The following is a 22,630-nucleotide window of genomic DNA, read 5'->3' on the forward strand; positions in this document are numbered from 1 at the left end:
CTTGAATACACAACCACATTTCAGATGGTTTTAGGCAAGGGAGATAATACCGGTAAACCAAGACAGATGCGGTCTCTGTCCTTATAAAGCCTAAATCCCATATAATAGGGGGATACAGAGACAGCAAATAAGAGAAGATGATTACCTCAATCATGGCTCTACTATCCCTAAACTGCTCCTGACCTGGCAATTGCCTGGACAAGCATACACTCCAGTGGACCCACAGGATAGTCAACATTTGACGACTTGCACTTCCTGACTGGTGAAGAGAGGCTGAACCAACAGATTGTCTTCTCTTAGAATTACAATTCAAAAAATGAATCAATTGACCTCAAAGGTCACTGAGTAGCAACTAAGAGGCATGTGCAAACTGAGGTTTTGAGGAAACTGATGGTATTAAAGACTGATTAGAAATGCTGAGTGAGGAGTTCTCTTATGGTGCAGTGGGTTAAGGATCTGGCGCTGTCATTGCAGCAGCTTGGATCGTTGCTGTGGCACAGGGTTTGGTCCCATGGCCGGGGAACTTCCACGTGCCTTGGACTCGGTCAAAAAAAAAAAAAAAAAAAAAAAAGAAGAGATGCTGAGTGAAGCAGACATTAGGAAAGCCCACAAATGAAAAACCCTAAAGCTCAGAAAACTACATACAAAACTACCATACGACCCAGCAATCCCACTCCTGGGCATATATCTGGATAAAACTTTCATTGAAAAAGATACATGCACCCCTATGTTCATTGCAGCACTATTCACAATAGCCAAGACATGGAAACAACCTAAGTGTCCACTGACAGATGAATGGATTAAGAAGATGTGGTGTGGTATATATACACAATGGAATACTACTCACCCATACAAAAGAAAAAAATAATGCCATTTGCAGCAACTGGAGACTGTCATACTAAGTAAGTCATAGAAAGAGACACAAATATCATATGCTATCACTTATAACTGGAATCTAATAAACGGAACAAATGAACTTATCTATAGAAAAGAAACAAACTCATGGACTTGGAGAACAGACTTATGGTTGCCAAGGGGGAGTGGGAGGTGTAAGATGGACTGGGAGTTTGGGATTAGTAGATGCAAACTCTTGCATTTGGAGTGGATAAGCAATAAGATCCTGCTGTACAGCACAGGGAACTATATCTAGTCACTTGTGATAGAACATGATGGACGATAATGTGAGAAAAAGAATGTATATATATGTATGCCTGGGTCACTTTGCTGTATAGCACAAATAGACAGAACATTGTGAATCAACTATAATAGAAAAAATAAAAATCTTACCAAAAACAAAAACAAAAAACACCAGACAGACAGACCCTAAGGCTCCTGGGGTAAGAGAAATGGAAGAAAGTGGCTGCCTTAGTTCCCTGACAGCTTTCTAATTCTAATCCACATATACATCATTTAAATAAAGCACCTTTCCTCTGAGTTAACTTCGTCTAATAGAGTCTCTTAAGCACCATGACTATTTTCTTTACTAAATGACCACCTTTTCCTTCTCCCCAAGCAACCTGGTTTCCAGAGAGAAAATGGTACCCACTCACTGACAATGAATTGCTTACCAGTGGGGCAGATATCCAGGGTGGCTGTAGGCCAAAAGATATTTCTCTGATGGAGCACGTGAGTTATTGTTGGAACCATTTCAAACTACTTGAAAGCTAACAGTAATAAACCCAAGAGTTCTTTGCAAAACCAGAGTCAGAATATGCATAGCCCGTAAGAAGTTAAAAGATGAAAACTTAAACCTGTAAGGAGTTAAAGTATGAAAACTTAAAAAGGTATTAATTCCAAAAAGAATGTCTGTAGCAGCCAAGGACTGCCTCTGAAGCTCAGGAAGTCTGTTATTGCATTTATTGCACCGAGTTCTATAACAGATACCTTTAAGTTATTTTCTTGAAGGACCAGGGCTAACATCACCAATAAAAATGAATTTCCTCTAAAAACTGGCAAACTTCAGTTCTAAGATAAGAGTTCTGCAAAACTCTCTAGGAGAATATTTCTTGAATCTAATAGGTTTTTGTTGTTGAACCACGGTTAATTTACAATTTACAATATTAGTTTCAGGTATACAGCACAGTCATTCAATGTTATTACGAAACAATGACTGTATTTCCCTATGCAGTATAATATATCTTTGTTGTTTATTTTAGAGTAGTTTATATCTTCATCTCACACCCCTATCTTGCCCCACCCCCCTCCTATTCCCACTGGCAACTAGATTGTTCTGAGTTGTTTTTGTATTGCTACATTCATACTATAAGGTTAAAGGCCTACATTTACTATAATACCTTTACTGAGATATATTTCACACAATATAATTAATCCATTTAAAGTATACAATTCAATGGTTTTTGGTTACGTTCATACAACCATCATCACAATTTCAGAACATATTCATCATCTCCCATAGTCCCACATCATTTGGCAGTCATTCCCCATTTCCCCCCAAATTCCCCAGCCCTAAGGAACCACTAGCCTGCTTTCCATTTCTATAGATTTGCCTCTTCTGGATGTTTCATCTAAATGGAATAATACTAATATGGTCTTTGGCAACCTAAAAAGTCAGCATGGTTTTAAAATTCACCCATGTTGTAGCATGTATCAGAACCTCATTCCTTTTTATTGCTGAATAATATTGCATTGTATGTATATACCACATTCTGTTTAGCCATTAATTAGCTGATGGACATTTGGGTTGTTTCCACTTTTTTTGGCTATTATGAATATACATACTGCTGTGAGCATTTGTGTACAAGTTTCCGTGTGGACGTGTGTTCATTTCCCTTGTGTGTACACCTAAGAGCAGAACTGCTATTCTATGTTCAATCTTTTGATGAACCGCCAAAGCACTTGAACCATTTTACATTCCTACCAGAAGCGTACAGCGATTACTCCCAATTTATCCACATCATTGCCAAATCTTATGTCTGTTTCTCTTTTTAAATTTAAATTATAGCCACCCTATAATCAGTGGTTTTGATTTGCATTTCCCTGAGAGCAAATGGTGTCAAACAACTTTTCATGTGCTGATTTGTCATCTGTATATCTTCTTTGGAGAACCTCTTTTAAAAATTGGGATTTGGTCTTCACTGAGTTGTAAGAATTCTGTATATATCCTGGACATTGGTTCCTTGTCATATGTGCAAATACTTTTTTTTTCCTTTTTCGGTCACACCTGCAGCATATGAAAATTCCAGGTGGCCAGGGATCGAATCCAAACCACAACTACAGCAACTCCAGATCCCTAACCCACTGGGCCAGGCTGGCAATTAAACCAGTGGCTCCACAGAGACAAGCTGGATCATTAACCAACTATGCCAGTGGGAACTCCTGCAAATACTTTCTTGCATTCTATGGGCTGTCTTTTCACTTCCTGGTATCCTCTGAAGCAAGTTTTTAATTCTGATGATATCCATTTAATTTTTTTTTTTTGGTCATTGGTGCTTTTTGTATCATATCTAAGAAGGCCTTGCTTAATCCAAGGTCAAAGAGACTTACACTTCTATGTTTTTAAGAGTTCTATAGTTTTAACTCCCATATTTACATATATAAACCACTGAGTTAATTTTGGTATAAGGGGAGCAAAAGGGGTCCAACTTCATTCCTTGTATGTGAATATGCTGGTGTCCCAGCACCAGGCGCTGAAAATTCTTTTAAAAAGGCCTATTTTTTTTTTCATGCCATACCTGTGGCATATAGAAGTTCTTGGGCCAAGGACTGAATCCAAGCAGCAGCTGCAGCAATACTGGATCGATCCTTTAACCCAATGCGCCAGGCCAGAGATCAAAGCCACATCTTAGCAGCAACCCAAGTCATTGCAGTCAGACCCTTAAAACTGTACCACAGCAGGAACTCCAAGGTCTCTATTTTAATGTGAGATTTTTCCAAGAAGCCTAGTGAAATATTTTGGAGTGGAGGTTAAAGAAGTAAGGATTTTAAGATTGCTTATCTCAAGCAAGCAGGGTCTCTTCAGGAGGCCTAAAAAAAAATTGGTATGACCCTATAGGTTTTCCTACATCCTCTAGTCAAATCAGCTGCTGAATCTTCTACACAGCCGGTTCTTATTTTTTTAATGGACTATTTACTCAATACCATATCCCTAATATTTGCCTTCTAACTGTTCACACTGTTTCACACAATACTCCCTAACACAAGAAAAACTATTAATTGCCTCTTTAAGACACAGATACTGAGAATGCTCTGGACCTCAACGTTGAGATTGTATTAAATAAACAGTGAGATGCTGGAAGTTCTTTTGTGGTGCAGCAGGTTAAGAATCTCGTGTTGCCATTAACTGTGGCAAAAGTCACAACTACATTGCAGGTTTGATCCTTGGCCCAGGAATTTCCTCATGCCATGGGTATAGCCAAAAAAAGAAAAAAAAATAGTGAGATGCTGTTATCTGTCCACTAGACTCCTCAGATCATGCCAAGTACCAGCACCTATGAGTCTTAAACTGGAAAATCAGGTTTAATCTTTAGATTCTTCCTCAAGCTCAATTCCAGGGGTCAGGTCATCAGGAAATCTCTAGTTAAGAGAAATGGAGGGTAGCAAAATATGAAATACAGAGTGCTTAAGTCCTTTTAGTAATAAATCTCAAAAAAAAAGTCTTCCTAATACAAATATAAGTAAAACAAAGTTTAAGATTACTAGAGAGTTACTAATCTTAGAACCCAAATGTAAAGCTGCCCTAAGCAAGGCTATCTACTCATCAGCCAGATATTTACAAGTTATTTTCCAACTGAAACCATCAGCACACTGTTTTTTCATAAAATGATCTCTGGTACAATTCCTAGGTGAGGAACACATCTCACCATCTCCTCTACCCCCACCACCATCAAGAATCAAGAAATGCATCCTGGAATATCAAGAAATAATCTAAATGCACAGGAGAATACAAACAATGGATTTAGTTTTAATGGTTTTTAAAAACATATACCGAAGAAGGCAACAAAAGAAAGAAAAGAAATTTGAGCTAGACCAGAGGTTGTTAACTGCAGTCTGAGCATAAAAGGATTCATAAACTCCTTGAAATTGCATGCAAAACTCAATGCATCCGAAGAGGATTTACGTTTTCAGTTTCTCAAGAGTTATTACACAAAGAAAGGGTTAAAAGACACTTGTGTGAACTTGAATGGCTGCCACAGAAACAAACAATTAAAAAAAACAGTTGAGGAATATAAGAAAATAATTCAGGAGTTCCCGTCTTCAGAGCAAACCCGACTAGGAACCATGAGGTTTCGGGTTCGATCTCTGGCCTCGCTCAGTGGGTTAAGAATCCGGCACTGCCGTGAGCTGTGGTGTAAGTGGCAGACACGGCTTGGATCTGGTGTAGCTATGGCTCTGGTGTAGCCTGGCAGCTGTAGCTCTGATTCGACCCCTAGCCTGGGAACCTTCATGTGCTCCAGGTGCAGCCCTAAAAAGCAAAACAAAAAAAAAAAAATTCAAACAAGGAGATAAAGGAAATCCAGTCTCTCAATGTGGCCTCTCACACAACTGTAACCAAAAGATAGCTGTCTCACTTCGAGCCTCCTCTAACACCTACCACCCTAATAACTTTTGTACTGTTTCATGTTTGATCTTATTCTTGGCCCATGCTACCAACAGTTAGAGCAACCTCCCAGGCCCATTAAAGTTAACTGAAAAACTATACAGCTATTCACAGATGCCTTAAGTCACAGCAAACAAATTTATAATTTAGGCTTTATCAATTTTTCTATTTTATATTAAAATTACAAGTTCTATAACCAATAACCGAAACATAGAAAACTGACATTCTTTTTTTTTTTTTTTTTGTCTTTGCTATTTCTTTGGGCCGCTCCCGAGGCATATGGAGGTTCCCAGGCTAGGGGTCGAATCGGAGCTGGAGCCACTGGCCTACGCCAGAGCCACAGCAACGCAGGATCCGAGCCGCGTCTGCAACCCACACCACAGCTCATGGCAACGCCGGATCGTTAACCTACTGAGCAAGGGCAGGGACCGAACCCGCAACCTCATGGTTCCTAGTCGGACTCGTTAACCACTGCGCCACGACGGGAACTCCGAAAACTGAAATTCTTTAGAAACTAGGCAGTAATGACTTATTACAGAGATTATGAATCCAAACAATTTCTTTTTTTTGCTTTTTAGGGCTGCAACTGCAGCACATGGAAGTTCTCAGGCTATACATCTGGGTATTTGGTAAAAAGTGATACAAAGCATCATACTATTCTAATTTCATAAATGTTAGAGGAATCAGCTCAACTAGGGAAAGATACAATTAAAAAGTGTCAGTACAGAGTTCCCGTCGTGGCTCAGTGGTCAGCGTATCCGACTAGGAACCATGAGGATGTGGTTCTATCCCTGGCTTCACTCAGTGGGTTAATGATCCGGTGTTGCTGGGAGCTGTGGTGTAGGTTGCAGACATGGCTTGGATCCCACGTTGCTGTGGCTCTGGTATAGGCCAGTGGCTACAGCTCTGATTCAACCCCTAGCCTGGGAACCTCCATATGCCACAGGAGCGGCCCAAGAAATGGCAAAAAGACAAAAGTGTTAGTAGAATACAACTGCCTTGCTTTTGCTGTTGGTAAGTGGGTTAGAATTTAATAAACTCTTTGAGTAACAGAACAAGTCTCTAGAACTAATGATTTGCGTTTATTGGACCCTCTGAAAAAAGGAAGACAACATAGAAAAAAGGGACAATCTCCAGATAGCGATACACATCAGGCATGATATTTATTTATTTATTGCTTTTTATGGCCACATTTGAGGCATACGGAAGTTCCCTGGCCAGGGGTCGAATTGGAGCTGCAGCTGCTGGCCTAAGCCACAGCCACAGCCACACAGGATCCAAGTTTGTTACCACTGAGCCAGACAGGAACTCCCCCAAACACAATCTTTGCCCTAAAGGGCTCCCTGCCCTTTAGATAGACTAGATCCATTTAACCTTGAATGAAGGGCCCCAATTTGATGCTACCCAAAATAGTCCTAATTCTTCAATATTAAACAGTGATTTCTAAAAGTGACTTTTGATTGATGAAACACACAGTTTAAGGAACTTTCCTGGCTGTTGTCGCCAACTAATCCAGTGACTCCCTTACCTCCATCTAGTTTACTGACCTGGCCTGATTTCCCTAGGTGAGGTATTTAAATTCCTGCTATTACCTCTTTAACCTAAATATTAAAATTGAATCTGCTGGCCCAAAATGGACTGCCTAGCTCTGTGTACCAGATCATTTGGACCCCTTAACTTCTCCCAGAGTCAAACATACAGTGCTGGAGTTCCCTCTGTGGCTCAGCAGTAAGGAACCTGGTATCCATGAAAATGCAGGTTCAATCCCTGGCTCCGCTCAGTGGGTTAAAGATGCCACATTGCTGTGAGCTGCACTGCAGGTTGCAGGCATGGCCTGGATCTGTCACTGCTGTGGCTGTGGCACAGGCCAGCAGCTGCAGCTCCAACTCAACTCAACTTCCATATGCCTTGTGTGAGGCCCTAAAAAGACCAAAAAAAAAAACTGTCTTGCCCATGTGCTAATCTTTCCGCCTTGTTAAAACAGAGGCATTAAATGTACATCAAGTAGGGAACTGGTTAGATAAATAACAGTATGCACAATGAATACTATGCAGCCGCAGAGAAGAATGAAGCTTTATGTACTGAAAAAGCTTTAAGATAAAGTTAAGTGGGGAAAAAAAAGGACAAGGTGCAGAACTGTGTGTATGGTGGGCTATTTTTGGTGTAAATGGGTCAGGAAGGATTATCTGTATTTGTTAGCGTATGTATAAAATCTCTTAAAGGATACACAAAAACCATTAACATTAGTTGCCTACTGGATGTGGAACTGAGTGGTTAGAAGGTAAGATGACTCACCCATTAAAGATTTTGTTTTCTTCAGTGTAGGCCAATCCTACTACCCCTGGAGTCCATCTGTTTCTACCTTTTCAGAAACCTTATACTACAGATTTTTGCTGCCTTCTCTCTTCAACTTCTTTTTCACTGGATTCTTCCCATCAGCTTAAAAACATAACTAAGTATTTCTCACTAAACAAAGTGAACCACTTTCAATTCCACATCCCATTACTGTCCTATTCCTTACCCTTCCTTCAGTCAATCTTCTTCCAAAACAATCTGTTCCTGATGTGTCTGCATCTTAAATCTCCTGGAAAAATTCTTACCATACAATCCATTACTAAGTTCTGCTGTTTTGTCTCTTGATTTTCAACAGAATTTGTCTATAACTCTTCATCTCTATTGCTAACACCCAAGCTAACAGTATCTGCCAATGCAGTGGCTTCCTAAATAATACCCTCTTCCAACTTGTTCTCAGAGACCCCTTTAAAAATGCAAATCAAATTTAATTACCCCCCCCCCAAATCCTTCACTGGCTAGCTTGCCACTGTTCTAGAATAAAGTCCAAAATCCTTATAAAGATAATAAATGCAAAGGTCCTGGAACAAGCAACTTAATGGCTATTCCCAGAGAACAAACATGTCCCCACTTCTCTAAAATGCTCTTTTTAGAGAGGCAAGTTTGGATTCCTAGAGATTTTGTTTGAAATGCCAAATATATAAAATATTTTAATTGTATTTCATAACCTTATGTTCCCTGTACCTTGGAGTCTTCTTCCGAACTGCAGGTCATGAACACTATAGATTATAAAGTCAGTTTTAGAGGGTCAAAGCTAAGACTTTTTAGAAAATGAAAGAGAATATGTAATAGTAAGGGATAATACTGTTTTAAGAAACTTGCCTCCGTTTTTATAAACTGAAACATGGTATAAAATGTACTTATTTATTGTGATTTGCCAAAAAAATAAAGTCTGAAGTCCACAGATAAAGAAATTATGCTTGAAGTTAATTTTCAATAGACTCGAGAATTTCAGACATTTAAAAATGACTCCATTTCACACTACCTAATCTTAAATGAGGTCTACAATTTACCTAACAGTGTTGAAACAGCAAAATTTAACTGAATTCCTATACCACACACCTATCAGAACTCTGCGGCTCAAACCCCAAAGGCTTTGCGGTTTCTGGCAGCAGAGATAGGCGCTCAGGACCTGCAACTTAGAGAATGCCTGTATACTAGAGGCCTCTGGGCTCTACAGGCAGCTGCTAGGAAATACCATGACAAGCCTAATTATCTAGCTTCCCAATACGCAGAATATTAAAAGAAAAAGTGCTGCAAGGAGAGATGCATTAACAGATGAAGAACCATCCAACAATGGGAAGACAGTGGAAAAAAAATAATAAAATGCAGGTACAAGAATTAAAAGCAGAATGGACTTTACCCAGTAACACAAATATTCCTACATAATTTAAGACTCTGAGGTACCTACAGAGTAAACTGATCTAATAATTTTGAATCAGTAAAATGAAAACCTGTTGAGAAGTTAAACTTCAGGAGTTCCCATCAAGCCTCAATGGTTACCGAATGTGACTACCATCCATGAGGATGCAGGTTTGATCCCTGGCCTTGCTCAGTGGGTTGGGGATCCAGCGTTCCTGAGCTGTGGAGTAGGTTGCAGACACAGCTCAGATCTGGCATTGCTGTGGCCATGGTGTAGGCTGGCAGATAAAGCTTTGATTTGACCCCTAGCATGGGCACCCCCATATGCTGCCAGTGCAGCCCTAAAAAAAGGAAAAAAAAAAAAAAAAAAAGAAGTTAAACTTCAGTGATTTGTGTTAAGGAGTGAGAATGAAAAGGGAGGGTTGAGAAGTCTGCAAAGAGCCAGTTTGGGAATTAGTCTTAGTTAAGACACTGTTGGAGCTCCTGTCATGGCGCAGTGGAAACGAATCCAACTAGGAACCATGAGGTTGAGGGTTCGATCCCTGGCCTCATCAGTGGGTTAAGGATCCGGCACTGCCTTGAGCTGTGGTTTAGGTCACAGACGTGGCTCGGATCTGGCATTGCTGTGGCTCTGGCATAGGCTGGCAGCAACAGCTCCGAATGGACCCCTAGCTTGGGAACCTCCATCTGCCACGGGTGTGGCCCTAAAAAGACAAAAAACACCAAAAAAAAAAAAAAAATTAAAAAAAGACATTGTTACCAAAGATAGTTTATTGGAATAAAAAATTTTAAAAATATAAAACCTGTTTTAGAAGGTTTTCTATCCAAAACAAATTGTAAAAACATAAAACCTATTTTAGAAGGTTTTCTATCCAAAACTTATCTATCCAAAATAAATTGTCTGAACTGGAAAATTCCACTTAAATTGTAGTTGTACTTTCTACAACTGGATCCAATGATTCTCCTGTGTGAGCTTAATACCTCACCTTTTTTAAGTCTTTTTTTTTTAGACCTCCTTGTTCCTCCATTACCTTCAATGGACTACTTATCAGTACCCATGGCCTCAGGGCCCTCTTAGCTTCAAATCTACTTCCAATACTTCTACATTTCAAAAAATATCACAGTAAGAGGCAAGAAACTAGGATACAAATGACTACTGGAGAGATAATGCTAAATAAACACACTCTCAATATTAGCCTTAAGCAGGAATTGGTGCAATTAATGACAAAAGTACCATCTCTTATTTAGGAAAGAGACAAGGAGCCCTGATCACCTAAGGGAGAAAAGAAAGTGAAAGGGGAAATTACCAATTGAGGATAGAAAGAGGACATTGGAACACCAACCAAAAACACACTTTGCTAACTTTAGTACCTTGCTGAGTGGCAGGGCTGTTTATTTTCAAATGACAAAATAGATGTTATGCACAGATGTATTTTTGCCGATTTTGCAGAACACTGCTGTGCTATATGAAACCTACCTTTATTATGATTTGAGATATTTTTAGAAGACCCATTTTATTACAAAGGAGTCTCATTACCTCAATAACCACTGTATAAATCACTTCATTCTAACATCCCATTCTTCTAACAGATTCACTCTACTGGAAAAGGACTCTCAGGTTCCCATCTCATGACTACCTTTGAGTCAAATGTATCATTATCTATTTTGATTCTACTATTCCTCTGCCATACTGTGCAATTATCTCTGCCACCTAGCTCTACTGCTAAGCCTGTTTTTTTCATAAGATGGGAATAACATTCACTTTCATAGAATTATGTTGAAAATTAAAAACTTCCAGTTTCTGATCTGGCAGGTAAGCTTAAAAGACACCATACCACCTACACCAAAAACAAAAAAATCCAGAACTAATTGAAAAGAAAAAAAAAAAAACAAAAAAACTCTTCTTAGCTCTGTCAGAGATCTGAGGTCACAGAGGAACAAACTGCTGACCCCTAAATAAGAGACAGATGGATAGAGAAAATCACAACTTACCAGAGCAGAAACCTGTGAGCAGAACCAGTGCTGGGGTAGGAAAACCGAAAACTCTAATTCTGCTGAGGACTGTATGATTGCTAGGGGCTCAGCGTTAACAAGACTGAGTTAAAAGCTCTAGCGATGAGTTCCCTTGTACCTCAGTGGGTTAAGGACCTGGCATTGTCACTGCAGTAGCTTGGGTCACTGCTGTGGTGCAGGTTCCATCCCTGGCCTGGGAACTTTCACAAACCGCAGATGCAGGCAAAAGAAAAAGAAAAAAACTCCAGCAAGACCCCACATTAAATCTGTAAGTTGTTTTTTTTTTTTTTTTGCTATTTCTTTGGGCCGCTCCCGTGACATATGGAGGTTCCCAGGCTAGGGGTTGAATCGGAGCTATAGCTGCCAGCCTACGCCAGAGCCACAGCAACACGGGATCCGAGCCGCATCTGCAATCTACACCACAGCTCACGGCAACGCCGGATCGTTAACCCACTGAGCAAGGGCAGGGACCGAACCCGCAACCTCATGGTTCCTAGTCGGATTCGTTAACCACTGCGCCACGACGGGAACTCCCAAATCTGTAAGTTTTAATCCCATGAACTTTACAAGGTCCTCACAATGAATACTAGAAAAATCCCCTTGGAGTTCCTGTCATGGCTCAGCAGTAATGAACCGACTAGTATCCATGAGCATACGGGTTCGATCCCTGGCCTCGCTCAGGGGTTAAGGATCTAGCGTTGCTGTGAGCTGTGGCGTAGATCAGATGTGGCTCGGAAACCAAGTTGCTATGGCTGTGCTGTAGGCCAGTAGCCACTGCTCTGATCAGACCCCCAGCCTGGGAACTTCCATATGCACCAGGTACAGCCCTTAAAAAAAAAAAAAAAAAAAAAAAAAAATCCCCTCATCCTCCCAAGAGGAGGAGAGGGAAAGAACCATTTTGATATAGTCAGAGCATTCTATTCTTAACAAGGCCTGCCCTCAGGATAAACTACTTTGCCAGGGCCAACCTACTGGGGTTTTATTAGCCTAAACTATCTGAGGAAAGGAAATAGTCAAGTAAATCCGGCTGGCTCTAGCTTTCCACCTGGAGGAAAAGAAATATCCATCTCTTGGAGTTCCCATCGTGGCTCAGCGGTTAACGAATCCGACTAGGAATCATGAGGTTGTGGGTTCAATCCCTGGCCTTGCTCAGTGGGTTAAGGATCCCGCGTTGCAGTGAGCTGTGGTATAGGTTGCAGACATGGCTCAGATCTGGTGTGGCTGTGGCTGTGGTGTAGGCCAGCGGCTACAGCTCCAATTAGACCCCTCGCTGGGAACCTCCATATGCCAGAGGGTGTGGCCTTAGAAAAGCCAAAAAATCAAAATAAAAAAATAAAAATCTAAAAGAAATATCCAACTCCACTCTCCTCTTGCCATCCTGTCCCACCTTAGGGGGTAGAGGTGGACACACTGAGAAACACTGGGAACTGCAAATTAAAACAAGCAAACAAAAATACCACCATACACCTATTAGAATGGTGAAAATCCAAAAACACTTGACAATACCAAATGCTGGTAAGGATGTAGATGGAGCAACAGGAACTCTCTTTTACTGCTGGTGGGAATATAAAATGACACAGCCACTTTAAAAGACTTTTGGCAGTTTCTTACTCTTACCATATACAATCCAGCAGTTGCGTTCCTTAGTATTTACTTAATTACACAATCCAGCAGTTGTGTTCCTTGGTATTTACTTAATTATGCTGTTTTACACTGAATATAAAATGCTTCATGTATACATACGTTAATCTTGTCCCCTTAAAGTGGTAGCTCCTGGGAGTTCCCTGGTGGGGTCAAGGATCCAATGTTGTCCCTACTACGGCACAGGTTCAATCCCTGGCCTGAAAAGAGGTTTAACCCATGGGTGCAGTCAAAAAAAAAAAAAAAAGTGGTAGCTCCTTAGGGGTAAAGGACTCATTTTACATACTGATCTGTAGAAGAAATGAGTTATCAAGTGTCCTGGTTTTTATCCTTAAAGCCTTGCTGCTCAGTTTATGGTAAACTAAGAGTTAAACTGTTATACACAATTACATGTAATTTTAACTACTTGGGTCAGTTATAAAAGTCTCAATCTTCTTAAAGCTATTCAGCTTCGTAAGAATTCAAAGAGTTTTAACATATTTAGGAACAAATATATCTGAAGGATCACTTTTTTCATTTCCACACTTTCAGAGCCCTTAGTTACCTTACAGTATGCTCTCTGGACTAAGTAACAACATAATTACTCAACTGTCCCCTGGGAGCACACTCTAAGTTGGCTATTTAATTAAAAGACAGATATATGTGCATTCATATTAAAATGAACTCAAAATATTTTTAATCAGTTACAGTAAGGAGCTCAAAAGCAACATACCATAAAGTCAAATCAAATATCAAAGCCAAAAGGTTGAGGAGATTCCCCAAGAGCAGAATATATATTTAGTTCTCCCTTATCACTTTACTTTCAATCGTACATAAGCAATCTCTTCTGCCATTAAAAACGCACACATGTTGGAGTTCCCATTGTGGCTCAGTGGGTTAAGGACCAACACTGTCTCTGTAATGATGTGGGTCCTGGCCTTGCTCAGTGGGTTAAGGATATCTCATTGCCACAAGCTGTGGCATGGGTCACAGAGGTAGTTCAGATCCACTGTTTCCATGGCTGTGGCACAGGCCGAAGCTGCAGCTCCAATTCAAATCCTAGCCTGGGAACTTCCGTATGCCGCAGGGGAGGCCATAAAGAGAGAAAAATACGCACACACTTTGGCTACCTACAAGCTGGCTTCTCCTCACATTTCCACTATGAGTCTTTAGTATCTTTACCACCTCACTCTTAATTTCATTTATATTAAAAATGCCAAAATCCTGAATTCTGAGCATGTTAACAATATCACAAGTATCTGTTAAATTCAATATTAAGAGTTATTGAAAAGGGAGTTCCCACTGCGTTGCAGTGGGTTAAGTAATCTGACTGTAGCAGCTCGGGTGGCTGCAGAGGCAAAGATTTGATGCCCACTCAGGCATAGTAGGTTAAAGGATCTAGCAATGCCACAGCTATGGCTCAGATTCAATCCCTGGCTCAGGAACTTTCACACACTGTGGATGCAGCCATTAAAAAAAAAAAAAAAAGTTACAGGGAATCAACTTCTAGAAATTTTTACAGCCTATTTTTTAATAAGCTCTTTGATACAGGACAGAAATACATCATCCTTAACTCTCTGCTTGAAGGAACAGAAGATAATTATATTCAGAAATGGCTTAAAATTTTTTAAAAAAAGGCAAAGATGAGGCAAGATGACAAAGAAATATAACATCTAATTCCAATTGTAGTTACAATCATCCTCTTTTTACTCCATCATTTCTAGAAATTTAACTTGGCACAGTAGAGACAAAAGACAGAAATGGTACAAGCTGAAGAAAAAAGTCAGGAAGAACCTAGTAGCCATTCTGTGACAATTTTTCTATTTAGAAAAGTTCTCAGATCTATGTACCAAGTACTCATTACCCCTATCTTCTCAAGTTACCCTATAATTAGCTCTAGAATTAAACTCTGACACACACTGTCCTACTCTTAAAGGTGCTCATACATTCTTAATGGCAAAGAATCAGCTTTAATTAAAGGACAACCAAAGTGGGAGATGATGCATATAACAAAACCCAACCCCCTGCAACAATGGTTACAAGTAAATAAGCAAACATCTTTGCTTATTTATTTAAAAAAAAAAAAAAAAGATGAGGCAAGCTGAACTACACAGAACACAGACTGGACTCAAAAGCACATTATAAATTAGAAGTGACAGGACAAAACTGAATATAGTCAAATAAAAGTTAATGTAGGAAAGAAAAGTGGCAGAAAGAACCCTTTTGAAGTACAAAGGCCAAACACTAAAGCAAAGGATTCTGGGAACAATTCACATGAAGCAAACAACCATAAAACTTCATACTCACAGAAAAACACAGTTAACTGATTTTCAGTTACTCAAGTATTAGAGTGCCTGCTATGTGAAAAGCATAGGTCTAACAATGCAAAGGTGAATCATAAGACTTGTATTCTACCAAGTAGGGCAGAGGTGACATTGTTATAAATAATTAAAATCAAATAGGAAGCATAAAGTGTCCTAAGAGTAATAAACAAAAGTGCTAAATTGCTAAATGAGTTCAGATTAAGAAGTTATTCATGTTAGGGGAGATCAGAAATGGACTCATAACATTTGAGCTGAATGTTGCAAGCTAGAAATTTTATATATATATATATATATATAAGGAACTATTAAAGGAATAGTATGCTGGGCAGTAAATGGGAATAGAATGAGCAAAAGGCAGAGGATGCAAAGCAAAAGGCATATACAGAATACAGCAAGCTGTTGTATTGAGAGTATAGGTTTTGCACAAGACTACAAAAAGCTGGAACAGTATATAAGAAGCTAGATTATATATGAATGAGATTTTCAGTAATGATCATGAAGAATCATTAAGGACTAAGAGCAAGGGAGCCTCATTGAGACAGAATTTATTGAGCAGCAGAGAATGAAATGAGGGAGTTCCCGTCGTGGCGCAGTGGTTAACGAATCCGACTAGGAACCATGAGGTTGTGGGTTCGGTCCCTGCCCTTGCTCAGTGGGTTAACGATCCGGCGTTGCCGTGAGCTGTGGTGTAGGTTGCAGATGCGGCCCGGATCCCGTGTTGCTGTGGCTCTGGCGTAGGCCGGTGGCTACAGCTCTGATTCAACCCCTAGCCTGGGAACCTCCATATGCCGAGGGAGTGGCCCAAGAAATAGCAACAACAACAACAACAAAAAGACAAAAAAAAAAAAAAAAAAAAGAATGAAATGAATGGGGAGAAGAGACATCAATTAGGTTACCAAGAGAGGTAATGAAGACTTCAATTGAGGTGGTGATGGTGTAAGAGGGAGAAGGCAGAGTTCTAAATTAGACACCAGGTATCTACAGTAGGTAAGGAGCCTTCCACTCTGCTGAGAGACTTAAAATCTTTTTTTTTTTTTATCTTTGGTCTTTTTAGGGCCACACTCGTGGCATGTGGAGGTTCCCAGGCTAGGGGTCTAATCGGAGCTACAGCTGCCGGCCTACACCCCAGCCACAGCCACGCAGGATCCCAGCCACATCTGCGCCCTACACCACAGCTCATGGCAATGCCGGATCCTTAACCCACTGAGCAAGGCCAGGGATAGAACGCAAAACCTCATGGTTCCTAGTCGGATTCGTTTCTGCTGTGCCATGACGGGAACTCCGAGACTTAAAATCTTAACACATTATTCTCACTTTTAAGAAAATTGTAATCTAAAAAAATAAGAAATGTTAAAGCACCAAGAGCTAATTAGTAATGTAATATATATGATTTCCAGATAAACATTACAAACCAAAAGTAATGTATCTGAAGAAATCAGGAAAAGGAGAAAATGGTCAATGAAGACTTTATTAAAGAGGCTGGAGTTGATGTGCACCTCAGTGAAAAGGTAAACTTGAAGAAGACGGGGATAAAATTTCACCCAAAGAGTTTTTTTTTAAGTTATATAATTTGTTCAAAAAGAGTAAGATACGTGAGATACATTTTGAAGTAATTGCCAACAAAATGGTAACCAAAATACTAATACATAAAAAAACCCTTCAATTACCTGAATATAACTTCATAAGATAGCAGAAAAACAAGGTATTATTACAGCTTTGAATGCTGAAAAATAAGTATACTCTAGATTTTGAAAGAAGAGGGATTACTTTTAATGAGTTCTACAGGAGGGACTAAGCCTTAAAAAAAAAAGTACCTTTCAGTCACAATTTGAAATAACCAAAGTGTTGTTTTGTTATTTACGAAAGAAGTTCCTCAAAATACAACATAATCTGATAAAATCTCTTGATGTTTTACATGTGACAACCAGGATATGAACTATTAGCAGTCACTTATTTTCTTCTGATTTTAAAAGCTCAAATGTATTAATCACAAAATGTAGGGCAGAAGGAAGAGATTAGTAAATCTCAAACTATGTAACTATTGCAAAACTGAGAGACACCACTTCATTTATATACATACATATATACTCAAATAAAAATAATGTAAAGTTGTTTTTGTTGTTGTCGATGAATGTTAACTTTTTAACAGTGCCACTCTTGAACCAATCTGTAAGAAATGGGGGTCTCAGAGTAACAATGGCATCTCAGTCTGCTCACTTAACACCTTTCAGGGTTGGGTTACCTACCTGGCCCTTTCTCCTTCATTCCCCAGCCTTTCAAGACTTACCCTCCTCACAACTCTTCTAGGACTGCCCTTGATGGGCAGACTTCCTCTGTATACTTTTAAACATTCAGGAAGTAAAGAATAGAGGGTACGCCAAATTTCTTTGTTTTTTACCTTCTAATTCAAGAAAAGCTCTAACCCCCTTCCCTCAAATTTTTTTAAGGACAAAGATTTGAGTACTTTCTCATAAGATAAACATTTTGCTGTAGAATATCAACAGTGAATTGTTTTATCAAATTATTTTAAACTAATTTATGTATTTAATATTATTGGGACTTTTTTTTTAGGATTTATTCCTTAGAAATGATCCATAAAGGGAAAAGGCACTAGAAATATGCATAGTTCATTAAGACATTGAACTGCACTTGCCTCAAAATAAATACATTAATTCATTTAAAAGAAATCCAATCATTCAATCAATAACTAAGTACCTAATGTGTGCCAGGCACTGTTCTAGGCACTTGAGAAACAACAACTTTTTTGGGGTTTTTTTTTGGTCTTTTTTTTTGTCTTTACCCACAGCATATGGAGGTTCCCAGGCTAGGGGTCCAATCAGAGCTATTGCTGCTGGTCTACGCCAGGGCCACAGCAATGCCAGATCCTTAACCCAATGAGAGAGGCCAGGGATCTGAACCTGCAACCTCATGGTTCCTAGTCGGATTGTTTCCGCTGCCCACAACAGGAACTCCAGAGAAACTACTTTGAAGAAAAACAAAAAACAAAACCAAAAAAAGCCTTCCCTTGGGGAGTCTACCACCTAGTGGGAGGAGTCAGATAATAAGATAATATCTTAGAAAGTGATTAGTGCTATGGGGAAAATAATACAACAGGGTAAGGGAGAGAATTCCAGGGTGCTAAGTAAGGCATGCACAACTTTAAACAGGGTGATCAGAGAGGGTTTAAGAAGGTGTCATTTGAGTAAAGCCTTGAAGGTGAAGGAGTCAGCCAGGATGACACCCTGAGGAAGAGTAATCTTAGTACAGAAACAACCACGGCAAAGGCCCTGGAGTAGCCTAGGAACAAGGATAGACTAAAAGCAAGGCAAGGGTGGGACACAGGGAGACCAGCTGGGAGGCTACTAAAGAAACCCAAAAGGGAAATATGTACTTGCCATAAACTCTGACCATAACTGCAGTGCTTACTTTTAAAAATAAATAGATAAAACAAATCTCAGATCCTGCTAATAGGAAATAACAAGAACTTTTAGAAGTTTACTATATAGAGCTCTTGGCATATATGTACATTGTGCAACACAAAGGATATCCTTCAACTGCTCACTACAGAAAAATACCAAATGTCTTCTTTTATAATCAGTTGTATAATCAGTTTCTCTCTTTTTCTTCTTTTGTCTTTTTTGCATTTTCTAGGGTCGATTCCTGGGCAAATGGAGGTTCCCAGGCTAGGGATCTAATCGGAGCTGTGGCCTCCGGCCTACACCAGAGCCACAGCAATGCGGGATCCAAGCCGCCGCGTCTGCGCGTCTGCGACCTAACACCACAGCTCATGGCAATGCCGGATCCTTAATCCACTGAACGAGGCCAGAGATCAAATCCACAACCTCATGGTTCCTAGTCCAATTCGTTAACCACTGAGCCACGACGGGAACTCCATATAATTAGTTTCTTCTACAATTAAAAAAAAATCCTATGGTAGCTGCAACCATTTTTAAAGAAATAATCCAATTATTTCCATAGTCCTGTTAATTATACATTATTTTTGAAGAAAAAAAGTTCTGTTTAATGAAAATGTAAATCATTTACCTTGGATTGGTATTTCTTAGATCTTTTAGATCGTTTGAATTTACCGTTTTTAAATTTACCATTCCTTTAAGTAAGACAAAATTTTTTTCTACGAAAGTTTCTTTTTATGCTCCTGTCTTTTAAAGAAATTACTCCGTTCCAACTGATACTAAATTTGCATATCAGTATCTGGGTTATTCATTTCAAGAAGGGGCAACCACAAAAAACTCCCACTGTCACAAATAACATGTTTCAAAAAAAGTTTCTTCATGATACCAACAAAAACTCTACCTTATCCTCCTCGAATAGGCAAATACGATCTCCACAAATTCTAAAAAAGTTATCCTTAACACTGTATTACCATAAGGACATAAGAGAAAGAGGGCAGTAAGTCAAAGATATTTGACTTTCCTGGAAGGTGGCTAGGGAACACAGGAGATTTTGAAATAAATATCAAACATCTAAGAAAATATGCTTATGAAACTGAAATAAGCACAATGACCTATAGCATTTATGAAGAAAACCAAGAGTGAAATATAAACAATGTACTTGCTTCAAAGATTCAGAACAACATCCAGATTTATTTTGAATTTTTTAAGACTTCTCTTGTGAGAATTCTTTGGAAGAAATGGGTGTATAAACTTACAAAACTAATACTGAATTCAAATTCATTAATTCATTCATTGGGGACATTGTCTCTATTCTCAAAGGCTTACAGTCGTCATTTATTTCACAGTTACTGAGCCAGACGGTGGGCATACAACACACAGGAACCATGGGGACCCTACCTGCATGCAGCTTATACTGGAAGAGAGAAATGCCTCAAGAATGAGACACACATCTAACTAAACAAGGATAACACTTAAGTATTCTATATGCTGCTTATGGAAGTGTAGAGGGTTGTGGGGCGGGGGCACAAAGAAGGGAGTGATGGATTCAAGGTGTAAGGGAGGGGAATGTAGGGACTTCAGATACAGATGAGTTCTCAAAGAGGATCAGAGGTTCACCTGGCCGACCTTGGGGAAAGGGCTCCAAGCAGAGGAAGGAGCTAAGGCAGAGAGGTGTGAACAGACTGCTGTATTTGATAGGCCAGGAATATGAATGTGAAAAATAAACCATGGAGGTTTCTGTATGCCACAGTAAGACTGGACTTTACTGGTATATATGAAAGGTTTCCGAAGGGTTTTATTCAGGAAACTAGCATATGTGATCAGGTTTTTCTGGTGTGATGAGGCACTGATTTACATAGGTATGAGAAAAGAACAACACTAGATAATGATGTCACCACATGAAACAACAAAGGAGAAAACTAAACCCTGTTCAGGAAAAAAATTAAGGCACTTAACTATCCAAGTCCTTCTGGGAAAAAAGTTTTTAATCAACATCATTTAAAACTGAAAAACTAGACAAAAGGTTTATATATATACATAAATATTATGTATTATAGTATCTACGTATCTATTTTGAATTTTCTAAAGAGGTCTTTAGCTCTTTACTAATTGTGTAAAGACAGCTGAAGCTGCTGACTGCTGTGCAAAAGGCAATGAAGCTGTTTGGGAGAGAAGCCTTTGATACAAAGGGAGAACCACAAGTAAGAGAAGGTATTTCTCAAGTAAGGTTTAAAGGTTTCCAGAGTTCAAGATAATCACGTTCTATTAAGTCAGCGCGTTTAAAAGGTGTGTCATAGGGGTGGAGCAAAAGGATTAAGGATTAAAATTTTTAATTTACTATATATATAAACAAGTAATCCTTGGTGCTGCTCGAACCAAAAAAACTACCTGAAAATCTCCCGAGCTGAGGGAGAAATGAATGCTTACCAGATCCAATTAATCCTACCAGATCCAATTAATCCAAACAAGGTAGGGAGGAAAGGATGGTCACACTTGGAAGTATAAATGAGGTGGGGGTTAACCACCTATCCACAACCCATAATTCATCGCACCTGGCGATGCGATGTGGCAATCGTCTCCAAACCTCACAGTTCAGACTCCACGACTCAGACATAAAGGCAGGAAAATGTCACTTCCAAACTCCACAAGCTAACCACTAGCCACCGGCCAAGGGGACATAATCATATATCCGAATTTCAGAACTCAAGGACAGAAGTACCATCCCCACATCGAGGTGAAAGAGTCCCCCTATTTCTGGAAGTGAAGAGCAGTCGCCCTCAAATTCAGTCCTAAGCGTGTCAGTGCCCCTGAGGCCAGGTCTTACCGAAACCAAGGGCAGTGACAGCCCGAAGCCCCCACGACCTCGGCCAGAGCTGCCTCTGCTCCTCGCACCCCCCTTCCCCACACACACCCTCCGTACCTGATATGGCGGCGGCGGCTCCTGATCCGGCTCCGTCCCCTCGCCAAAGCTAGCCCGGTCGGACTGAGACTCGTGAAGCAGGGAGATGTCATCTGAAGTGGGGGATTTGAGGCAGTTCCCCATCTTCTGGGGTTGGGGTGTGTGATCTAGGGGAGGAAGAAAGCAGCGGCGGGGTCCTTCGCACGCTCTGCGGTCAGCCCCGGTCAGCGACGTGGGGTCGAGTGGCAGGCCGGGGCTCAGGCGGCAGCGGCTCCCCCGCCCCCCGGCGCCGCCGAAGGGCCGCTCATGCCAGCCCCCGGGGTTGGGGGCTTAAGGCTGGGCCGCGGGCTCGGCTGGGGTCGCGGCGGTTGCCTCCTACGAGGCGGCGGCTGCCTCCTACGAGGCGGCGGCGGCGGCGGCGGCGGCGGGGGGGGGGGGGGGCGGGGAGACGAAGAACTTCCCCACCCCGCCCCCCCGCGGGGCGGCGGCGGCCACGAAGCTGTTGGGCCTAATCCAGGTCAGGAGGGGGGGGCGCGGCCGTCGCGGCTCCCTCAGCTGCTGCCTCAGCTGCTGCTGCCCCCGCCGACGCCGGAGCCGCAGCCGCGGGCCTCATCCTACACCGCCTCAAAGCGGCGGCGGCGGCCAGAACGAGGCCAGCTGCGGCCCTGCGTCACGCCGCCGTGCGTGCCCTGGTCCCGCCCCCGGCGTTGGGAGGTGTAGGCGGCGCCGGCCCCGCCTACCCGGTTCCCAACAGCTGTTCCCCGGGCTGCGTCAGTCTCTGCTTCTCCGACAATTAGCTGGGGACCGAAACCTCTGAAAGCTCTCTTGGGTCTCCTTGCCTCCCCACATCCACTGCTCCCTCCCCGCTTGCCTCACTTCACACCTGTACGCTGTTTTGTCAGTCTTCTCACGACCTTCTGCCTAGTTATCTATTTATGAACCCGTATTTGAATGGATCACTCCCATTATTAACATATTAAAAGGTTTACCATTTATCCCTTCAAATAAAGTCCAGACTCATTAAGGAAACTTTCCTAGCTCCCCAATCGCTTCCTGATCCTCCTATATCACAGCCAGAAAGATTCTTCTT

General features: G+C 40.9%; 1 protein-coding gene across 1 annotated transcript in view; it reads right to left on the reverse strand.

Annotated features, from left to right (window-relative positions):
• The window catches only part of RNF11 (ring finger protein 11), a 35,846-nt gene extending 13,625 nt beyond the window's left edge, over positions 1-22,221 (reverse strand). Inside the window, exon 1 of the mRNA XM_003482086.4 lies at positions 21,562-22,221. Within this exon, the coding sequence (XP_003482134.1) occupies positions 21,562-21,684 (123 nt within the window). The 5' untranslated portion in view covers positions 21,685-22,221. The remainder of the gene's footprint in view (positions 1-21,561) is intronic.

Source organism: Sus scrofa, chromosome 6 (assembly GCF_000003025.6).
Source record: "Sus scrofa isolate TJ Tabasco breed Duroc chromosome 6, Sscrofa11.1, whole genome shotgun sequence".
NCBI classification, from domain to species: Eukaryota; Metazoa; Chordata; class Mammalia; order Artiodactyla; family Suidae; genus Sus; species Sus scrofa.